Source organism: Lipotes vexillifer, unplaced genomic scaffold, assembly GCF_000442215.2.
Source record: "Lipotes vexillifer unplaced genomic scaffold, Lipotes_vexillifer_v1.1 scaffold2655, whole genome shotgun sequence".
Classification (NCBI taxonomy): domain Eukaryota; kingdom Metazoa; phylum Chordata; class Mammalia; order Artiodactyla; family Lipotidae; genus Lipotes; species Lipotes vexillifer.
The window spans coordinates 243,759-254,141 of record NW_006779430.1 but is presented as its reverse complement, the minus strand read 5'-3'; the positions used below and the strand labels follow the sequence as shown (position 1 = coordinate 254,141).

General features: G+C 54.8%; 1 protein-coding gene across 1 annotated transcript in view; it reads left to right on the top strand.

Annotated features, from left to right (window-relative positions):
- The window catches only part of LOC103074582 (SH3 domain-containing RING finger protein 3-like), a 118,637-nt gene that overhangs the window by 48,324 nt on the left and 59,930 nt on the right, over positions 1-10,383 (top strand). The window contains exon 5 of the mRNA XM_007452604.1: positions 2,918-2,991. Coding sequence (XP_007452666.1) covers positions 2,918-2,991 — 74 coding nt within the window. The remainder of the gene's footprint in view (positions 1-2,917; positions 2,992-10,383) is intronic.

The following is a 10,383-nucleotide window of genomic DNA, read 5'->3' as shown; positions in this document are numbered from 1 at the left end:
TGTAGGTAGAGGGGGAGTAACGCCCACCGTGTGCACGTCCTGATCCCCGGAACCTGCGAATACGTTGCCTCCCTTGGCAAGAGAAAGGGAACTAGAGACGGAAGATGGTCCTGGGTCCCCTGCGTCAGAGTCAGAGAGAAGCGAGAGGACTGACTGCCTGCCCTGCTGGCTGTGAGGACGCAGGCCTGTGAAATGGTGACTCCGTGCTGCTTAGGGCCCTGGGCCTGCGGTCACTCGCTGGTGCCTCCCCGGGAAGCCCCTGGGGACGGGGTCGTGGGGATGCACACGGCCCCCAGCGTGGGCTGTCGGGTTCACGGCCAGCCTGGGGCGCTGGCCGGCTGGGTGACTGTGAGCCACGCACCTCCTGCCTTGGGCCTGGGTTCCCTCATTTTGTGAAGTGGTGACAGAAAGCAGCACCTGCCTACAGGCTTCTCTGCGGAGTAAATGCGTTATTCCCGGCAAAGTGCTCGGAGCAGAGCCTGGTCCCTGGTGAGCTCTGGGTGGGCGGTGGCCGCTTTTATACCTGCTCTTACCCTCCTTACCCACGGCCTCCTGCGCATCCAGACCCCCCTGTCTCCCTCTCATCACCCTGACCGCCGATCCACGACTGACCGTCCTCGGCGGAGACGTGGGCTGGTGCCCTCCCTACCAGGTGTGTCTTTGGCTTCCAGGTGCTGCCCAGGATCCACAGCTGGCTCGGGGGCTCCCGGGGCTCCCCCCGCCCCTGGTGCTCCAGCCTCTGCTTCCAACCTGCAAAGCTTGCTTTCTCCTCCCTCTCCCTTCACTGGGCGCTCAGGAGCCCCTGTGGCCACACCCAGCCTCGGCGCCCGTCGTGTGCTCTGCGGCCCAGCTCTTGCCGGGACCCCGTGTCTGTAACGACCTGCCTGACGCCTGTCCCCCACCCCAAGGAAACCCCCGAGATCGCAGGCCGTGTCTGCGCCCCCAGCTGGACCTGAGCTCAGGTGGTCAGTGGATGCCGCCTGCCCCCTCCTTGTCAGCGAGCAGGGAGGGGCCCCTCACTTGCTCGAGGGGAGCCGTGGGCCTGGGTGCTGTCTCCCTGGCTGCGGGGCTGTCCCTTCCTGGGGGCAGGCGTGCCCAGCGAGCAGGAGACCCGGAGTCTCTGGGCGGAAAGGGACGGCCCCGCCTTCCTGGCTCCGCAGCATCCACACGGCAGCCGCAGGGGCAGGTCTGAGGAGCTCCGTCCCTCCCGCAGCTGCAGAAGCTGGGGGTGGGGAAGGCGCTCGGGACGTCAGTGGCCTGGGGAGGGGGCGGCGGCGTTCCGTGTGGGTGTCGCACGTTCTCAGTCTGCCAGAAGCTCCATGTCCTGACGAGGAGAGGCAGTTCTGACGTCTGCCTGAGGGGCTGCTGACGGGCTGCGGCTCCCGGGGGCGGGGGGTGGGGGAGGCTGCCTCGGAGACCAGACTCGAGGTTGCAGCTGGTCAGCGATGGGCAAGAATGACCCTCCCCGCACAGCAAGAGGACCCTGAGGCGGTCGGTCCTGTGTGGGTTGTCCTACCGCCCCGGGCCTGTTGCAGGTGCTTCTCTGTGATTTGTGCTTCGGTGCTCTTTGTGCCCTGAGGACACACACGTGGTGACGGGTCAGCTTCCCCGCCTGCCCGGGGCCAAGGCACCAGCAGCTCCTGAGGGCTCTGCGCAAGGCTGCCTGGCTCCCTGTTCCAACGGGGTCCCTGTCCTGCCCTTGAGGGAGGCCTCCAGGAGGGGAGGACACCCTAGCTCCCTCAGCTTTGAGATACCCCTGGGTGTCCCCATCTGGGTTAGTTTCCTGGAGCTGCTGTAACAAACCGGGTGGCTCAGAGCAGCAGGCAGTGCCTGCTCAGCATTCTGGAGGCCAGAGGTCCAAAATCAAGCTGTCGGTGGGCTGGCTTCTTATGGGGCTGATGGAGACCCCACCCAGGCCCCTCCAGCATCTGCTGGCCGCCAGCACCCTACCTCCTTGGCTTGCAGACGTGTCGCCCTCGTGTCTGCTCGTCACCTTCTCAACTCTGGCGTCTCCGTTCTTCTTTTCTGTCTCGTGGGATAATCTCATCTCAGGATCCTTGCCTCATATTTACCCCTGCAAAGACCCCGATTCCAAATAAGGTCACCTTCACAGGCACGAGGGCTATGACTCATGCACACCTTTGGGGGTCAGAGTTCAGCTCGCCACCCAGTACCCTGAGCAGAAAGATGGGATGCCACCTGGGGAGGGCAGGGGCGGCATGAGCCAGTGTGTGGTGAGGGGACTCGGGGGACGATGCCCCTGGCAGGCTGGGTCTACGGGCTTCCCTAAGGATAGCCCAGCATCATCTTGCAGCCCAGAGCCCGCTGCTTGGCCCTCACCCAGCTCACCGTGCACCTGACACTTGACAGGAACCTCCTGCAAGGGGGCCATCCCTCCATCGTCTCGCAGAGTAGACCCGTGAAGCTTTGCGCGCCTCGTGTCAGGCAGGAGAGGCAGTGCTTTACATCCTGGCACCCTCTAGCTGCCCCCCTGTCCACTGCCAAAGGACCAATTTTCTTTAGCTTTCGGGGACACGGTTTCTAAGTAAGCTGACGTGTTGTAGCATGAAAGGTTTTGTCTGGATTTTCTCGGCCAAACACAGGAGGAACGAATCTGAGTCCTGAGAATGAAGGCCGGCCACCCCACTGCCTCTTTCCGTGATGGACAAGGCACCACACTGTCCGAGCCAGACGCGGGCTGATCGGTTTCCTGAGCTGCTGCGGGAGGGACGGGGGTCGCTGGTTGCCAGGCCCCTTCTGGGTTGAAGGATGGCTACTAAACCCGGGCAGCGGAACCCTGGCCCGTGGAGGCCACAGAGTCAGGCAGCCAAGGGGGCCAGACGCCCAGACTCCACTGCGGCTGCTCCCTGCCCCTGGAGCCTGTGTCCACTCACTGTCTCCTCTTGTCTGTTTCCAGGACGCCTCGGCTGGATGCACCCCAGCGGCTGAACAGCAGGGCACGGCTCCCAAAGTCCAGCTGCCCCTCAACGTGTGAGCTGCCGTTTATGTTTTTGGGGTCCTAGCCTTCAGCGCCTCCCCCCCACCCCCGCCACCGCTAACGTGTCCACGTGGGGTTTTCTAGCGTGTCACCTGCTTGGTTCTGTGCAGCTCACAGGACTGCTGGCGGGGCCGCCTGGCCAGCAGGCTGGTGGGTTCAACATCACTGCCCCCCGGCATCCGGTACAAGCCGGGGGTGGGGGTGGGGTCCAGATATTTGATGACACTTTCACTTGCTACCCAAGAAAGGGCCCCAGAGGCCCCTGAGGAGGTGGGCCCCGCGGGGCAGAGGGCAGCCAGAGTAGCCGACGTCACCAACTGCCCAGATGCAGCTCTGTGCCCACTGCCATCCAGTGCACAGCAGCTGCATGTCATCCCCAAATCCATCCAGATGAACCGTTGCTGGGAAGTGAGATGCTTGTCTGTTTAGAGAATCTGCTCTTGTTAAATGACAGCTCCTAAAAGATGTGCCGTTTAAAATCGCCATTTAAAGGGTGTTCCAAAGAATCACATTGCTGGCTGCTCTGTTATTTGGCAGTGAGTTCAGTTACTTGAATGACCGTTTAAGGTGGAGAATATGAATTTGGAAACAATGTGGCAAGGTAGGAAGTTCCCAAGGTCCAGTGTGGCCAGAGGGACACTTAGAACCTGTGTAGTGGCAGAACAAAATGGATCTCAAGCGAACGATGCCTTTGAACATGCAGTTTGCCAGTCTTCAGAAGGATTCCTAGAAGGCGGTTACATCCGCTGGTACAGGTTCACCTGCTTCGAGCCCAGGCCAGACGCTTACCTCTATCTGGCAGCAGACAGGCGTCCCTGAACATCCTGCTGTGACTGGGTGATTGCCGAAACCAACTAAGCCAAGGACATTGGGGCCTACCTATCTTTGCATAGCTTCCGGAGGGGACGTAGGTTAGTAAGTGGTGTCTCGATGTCTTTAGGCAGAAATTCAGGCCTCGCCAACACTGGACAGAGGGCACCGTCTTCCAACTAGGTCTCCGGATGAGTTCCAGCGGCCTTCACTCAAACCTGAGGATGGGGCACCCGGGGAGGGATGGGCAGGGGTCTTGGTCATGAGAACTGGGTGCAGGACTCTTTACCTGAGGAAGCAGGCCTGGTCCATGGGAGACGGTGAGGCCTTACTGTAGTTCCCCAAGTGCAAGGCGGGACAGGAGAGCTCGTGAAGCACGAGGCCAGGGTGTTTCATCTTGGCGTCCGCAGCAAGGTGCCTGGCACGCAGGCTCTCAGTAATTCTTACTTGTTCAGAGAGAGCCGGATCCTCCCCTCCTGGGCGCCAAGGGTCCTGGCAGCAGCGCAGAGCCCCTGCTCTTGTACACCAGGTCAGCCACCCAAGGAGGCCACTCTGCCTTGGAGACCCAGTTCCAGGAGTATCACTCCCTGAGAGTCATCAGCACATGCTGGAGGCCTCAGCCACATACAGACCTTCCACATCACGGAGGGATTTTAAGTTTGGTGCAGAGTTTGCAGGGACTTCTTTCTCCCCCTGCCCCCGCTCTGCCCTGGGGCATGAGGGGGTCAGTGTGGTCCCCAGCCCCCTGCCAACTCCCTCTGCCTCACCCCCAGAGCATGGTGTCCCTGTTTGGGTGGAGATTTTCATTTGGGTAACAGAAGGGAGTCAGATACATCTTTCAGAGGGTGACAAGCCTTTTGGCAGGAATGTGTCTGCTGGTCATGGTGGTCATACATGGACCGTGTGGCCAGCACGAGCGTACTGGACTACTGCAAGTTAATGCATGCATTCTGTGGCTGTATGGTTTGAAATCAGAGACACCATACCTCCAGCTTTGCTCTTCCTTCTCAGGATTGCTTTGGCTATTCGATGTCTTTTGAGATTCCGTGCAAATTTTAGGATTATTTGTTGTAGTTCTATGCAAAATGCCATTGCAATTTTGATAAGGGTTGCACTGACTCTGTAGACTGCCTGGAGAATATGGACATTTTAACAACACTAATTCTTCTGATCCATGAGCACAAAGTATCTTTTCCATTTTTTGTGTCTTCAGTTTCTTTCATCAACGTCTTATAGGTTCCACTGTTTTCACCTCCTTGGTTAAATTTATTCCTAGATATTTTATTCTTTTTGACGCAGTTGTAAATGGGATTGTTCTCTTCATTTTTCTTTTGGATAGTTTGTTGCTAGATTTCTGTATATTAATTTCATATGCTGCAACTTTATAAAATTCATTGCTGACTTCTAGCAGTTTTTTGGTGGTATCTTCAGGATTTTCTATGTATAATATCATGTCATCTGCAAACAGTGGCAGTTTTACTTCTGCCTTTCCAGTGTGAATTCTTTTTCTTTTTCTTGTCCGATTGCTGTGACTAGGACTTCCAGTATTATTTTATTTTTTAGAATTGGGGTATAGTTGCTTTACAATGTTGTGTTAGTTTCTGCTATACAGTGAAGTTATTCAGCTTTATGTATACATGTATCCTCTCCCTCTTAGACCTCCCTGCCACCCCCCGCCCCTGCCATCCCACCCATCTAAGTCACCACAGAGCACCAAGCTGAGCTCCCTGCGCTATACAGCAGGTTCCCACCAGCTCTCTGTTTTACACATGGCAGTGCACATATGTCAGCCCCAATCTCCCAGTTCATCCCACCACCCCTCCCTGTGTCCACACGTCCGTTCTCTGTGTCTTCCAGTATTATGTTGGATAAAAGTGGCAAGAGTGGACATCCTTGTCTTGTTCCTGATCTTGGAGGAATTGCTTTCAGCTTTTCACTGTGGCGAATGATGTTAGACGTGGGCTTATCATATATGGCTCTTACTATGTTGAGATATGTTCCCTCTGTATCCACTTTGTTGATAGTTTTTTATCGTAAGGGGATGTTGAATTTTGTCAAACGTTTTTTCAGTATCTATTGAGATGATCATGTGGTTTTTATTCTTCATCTTGTTAATATGGTGGATCACATTGGTTGATTTGCAGATGTTAAACCATCCTTGCATCCCTGGAGTAAATCTGCTTGGTCACAGTGTATGATCCTTTTAATGTATCAATATTTTTGAATTCGATTTGCTAATATTTTGTTCAAGATTTTTGCATCTATGTTTGTCAAGGATATTGGCCTGTAATTTTCTATTTTTGTGGTGTCTTTATCTGGATTCGTTATCAGAGTAATGTTGACCTTGTGAAATGAGTTTGGTTACCCTCCTCTTTAATTTTTTGGAAGAGTTTGAAAAGGATGGGTATTAAATCTTCTTTGAATATTTTATGGAATTCATCAGTGAAGCCCTCTGGTCCTGGACTTTCGTTTCTTGGGAGAATTTTGATTACTAATTTATTCTCCTTACTAGTCATCAGTCTATTCAGATTTTCTATTTCTTCATGATTCAGTCTTGGAAGATTATACGTTTTTAGAAATTTTTCCATTTCTTCCAGGTTGTTGTTGGCGTATAATTGTTCTCAGCAGTCTCTTATGATCCTTTCTGTTTCTTTGGTGTCAGTTGTAACGTCTTTTTTCATTTCTGAGTTTATTGGTTTGGGCCAGTTCTCTTTTTTTCGTGATAAGCCTAGTTAAAAGTTTGAGAATTTTGTTTATCTTTTCAAAGAACCAGCTCTTAGTTTCATTGATCATTTCTATTGTTTTTTTTTTTTTTTTAGTCTCTATTTCATTTATTTCTGCTCTGATGTTTATTATTTCCTTTCTTCTACTAACATTGGACTTTGTTTTTTCTTCTTTTTTCTAGCTCCTTTAAGTATAAGGTTGGATTATTTATTTGAGATTTTTCTTGCTTCCTGAGGTAGGCTCATATCACTATAAATTTCCCTCTTAGAACTGCTTTTGCAGTGATCCATAGATTTTGGATCATTGTGGTTCTATTTTCATTTGTTTCTACGTATTTTTACATTTCTCCTTTGATTTTGTCAATGGTCCATTCATGTTGTTTAATTTCCAGGTTTTTGTGGTTTTCCCCAATTTTTCTTTTGATTGACTTCTGGTTTCACACAATTGTGGTCAGAGAAGATGCTTGATATGATTTCCACCTTCTTAAATTTATTGAGACCTGTTTTGTAAACTGGTGTGATTAATCCTGGAGAATGTTCCATGTATGCTTGAGAAGAGCGTGTTTTCGGCTGCTTTTGGATGGAATGTTCTGTACGTGTCCAGTAAGTCCATTCTCCTGAGTTTGGTGAGTGTCGTTTTGACCATTACTTTTAACCCTTTATCAGGTAGGTTGCTTATCTCCATTTTGTTTGGTTCTTTCTCTGAGGTTTTATCTTGTTTTTTCAATTGGAACATATTCTTCTGCCTCCTCGTTTTGCCTGTGACTCTCTCTGTGTTTGCTTCTATGTATTTAGGTAAATCAGCTCCTTCAGCTCCCAGTCTTGAAGGGGTGGCCTTATTAGGAGATGTCCTGTGGGCCCAGAGGTGCGATCCTGCCTGGCCACCAGAGTCAGGCACTCGAGGGTCCCCTGTGTGGGCTGTGCGCAGCCTCCCGTTGTGGGGGTGCTGCAGCTACTGCTGAGGCATGCTGGTGGGTGGGGCTGGCCTCTGAAGGTCCGCGGGCCCAGCCTCAGCAGCTGCTGGGAACTGGTGGGCAGGGCTATTGCTCAGCTGGCTGTGAGGCCTAGCCAAAGTGCAGGGTGGGCGGGGCTTCATCAGGGCACACCCACTGACACTAACAGGTTAGATGGAGCATTCCAAAATTGCGCCCACCAGCCGGCATTAGCAAGGTAGCCTGAGATCACGGATACGGCTCCCGCCAGAGACTCAGTCCCCAGGGAGTAGCCCACTTGGTTCCCGCCTCTCTGGCAGTTGCTTCAGCGTCAGTAAGTGGGCTGTGAGCTGTTCAGTATTCTTGCACTGGTTTTTAGGTTGAGTGAGTCTGCACGTTCAACTCCACTGAGAGCGGGTTTTCCATTCCCTGTGCTTCTGTAGATTTCCTGCGTATTCTCTGTTGGTTTTCAAAGTCGGGTGTTTTGGGGGCTGGTCTCTCTGAGCGGGATCTAGGGTTGGGGGCTGCGTGTAGAGCTTGAATCCCTCACTCCTCAGGGAAGAGACCCGTCCCCTGTGGTCCCTCCTGACTGGATTGCGGTGGCTGGGGAGGGGTTTTCCTGGGCAAGTCTGGCTCTCTGCTTCCCCTGCCCGTCTCCACGCTTTCCTTCTACCCTTCGTGGTGGAGGCTCTGTTCAGCCAGTGTTCAGGTCCCTTTCCGAGGAGGTGGTCCCACGTGTGGCTGTGGACTTGCTGTGTCCGTGCGAAGAGGCGAGCTCGGGAACTTCCTGTGCTGAACCCTCTCCTCAGCTGATCCTGCTGACTGAGAGCCAGCGAGCGGCACGTGTCGCACTGACCTGAGTCCGTGCGGCCCTGGCAGCTAGAAGAGCAGAGGCAGACTCTTCCCAGGAGGAATGGAAAAGAAACTTCCTTACTCCAGAAGAAACGAGCAGGCCTCCTATGCAGGCGGAAGGGTGTGAAGTTAATGACGGCGTTAAAGTTCTTTAATCACTGCTTGATTAGCGCCTGCGTAGACAATTAACAGCAAGTGAAGATCTTCTGTAGGAAAGGGCAAGTAATGCGGTGAGCGACGGCTGTTCCCAGCTGGCTGCTCTTCCCACGGTGCCAGGCTCGGTGGTCACGGCGCCACTGCCGGCCGAGGGCGCTGGGAAGGGGCCTGACACTCCCCCCCGCCTCACACAGGGCTGCAGCTGCCTGGCAGAGGGGTCGCCTCTTCGATGGGCCCGAGAGCCCCCTGCCGGCCACCGGGCTGTGGGGAAGAGGCGCTGGTATCCAGACGCTCCCACTCCTGCCTGAAATCAGTACCAACCTTGTGTGTGAACGCGCAGAGGCGAATCCCGGGCCTGCTCTGCACGTGACGCAGGACCCCCTGCGTCCTCCGTGGAGGCCTGTGCTGAGCTCAAGGCCTTTGGAAGGAGTGGAAAGGGAGGGTGGGGCGTCGGGAACCACGCGGCTGCTGCCTGGTTCTCCCATTTCACCCAGGCCCAGCTGGGGCCCCCAGGTTCCGTGAGGATCGAGGATCATCCTCCAGCTTTCCCAGGAGGGCAGCACGCAGTTCTGGTGGGTGCGGCTGAAGGCGTGGGGTGGGAAGGGGTGCAAAGGATGCACCCTACCCTGTGGCCGCACTTGGACCTGGACGGAGTGACCCGGCGCACGGCAGGGACCGCAGAGCTACAGGTGTCGGGCTGGGAGCCGGCTGGTCCCTCCGGGGCGTTTTCTTGAGTCACAACAGGGGAAACAGATGCCACGTTCCCTGGCCAGTGCTGCCCCAGCGCAAGCTGCACGCAGATGTGCAGGCCCCTAGTGCAGGAGAACGCCCGTGGGGAGGTGGGGGGGCAGAGGTGTTCCAGGTGAAGTCAGATTTGTTTACATTCCACCCCCCAGCCATGCACACTGAGAGGCTGAACTTGAAATATTGAGACCAGAGGAGGGATTACTCCTCAGAGAACAAATTTAAAATAAAGATGAAGACAGCAAGGGCATTAGTGCCCTGGTGCCACTCAGCACAGGCCCCCCCCACACGGAGCCCCCGCTCCCCGGCCTCGCCCGCCTGGGCCTCTCCCCAGCCTCCCGCAGTGCCCCCCACCCCCGCCAGGTCCCTGCGCCACGGAACCACCTGCCTCCAGCTCGCTGCTTTGTAAACACAGATTCTCCATCTTTTTTGAGCCTCAGTGTGCTCAGCTGTGAAATGGGCTCACAGCTCACGTGGGGCTTGGGCGAGACCATGACTAATGCCAGCTTCCTGCCCTGCACCCTCGTCCTGCCTCGGCCCATGGTACCCGAGGTGGGGTGGGGCTCTGCACGCTGCCCCATGGGCGCAGCTGCCCATCAATAGCTCCCCGTCAACAAGGTAGGGCAGAGTTCTGACTCTGATGACTTGGAGGAGGAGGGCGCCTCATTCCCCCGGGGCTGAAGGCATCCTTGGAAGTAAGCCCCTCTCCCCCGCGTGGTTAGTGCCCAAGGGGCACCAGAACCAGTACGCCTCCAAGAAATAAATAGCTGAAACTGGGAAGGAAACCTCGCTTTCCCCTGTTAGACTCTGGGCGTCCCACGTGAGGAGGCGGGACGCAGAATAGATCCAGTCAGCCTGCAGACTCGCTCAGGACGCGCCTCAGCAGAGCCCGTGGTCCTGGAGGCCGGCGCTCCAGCCGCGGCGGGGCCCACGGTTGGTCCAGGCCGGGCGAGTCGGCTGGTGGTTTCCGCCAGGTTCGCCTCAGTTGCCCGTTTTCTGCCTTTATGACTTCATCAGGAACCGTGGTGTGTTTCTCTAAAGTACCAGTGGGATTTTGAAAGAAGCCTCTTCTGATTTAAAGGCTTAATCCAGATGACTTGAGGCCCACGGTCTGAAGAATGCTCATTCTTGTGTGATGGGAAGATGCTGAGAAGTCAACACAGACCTT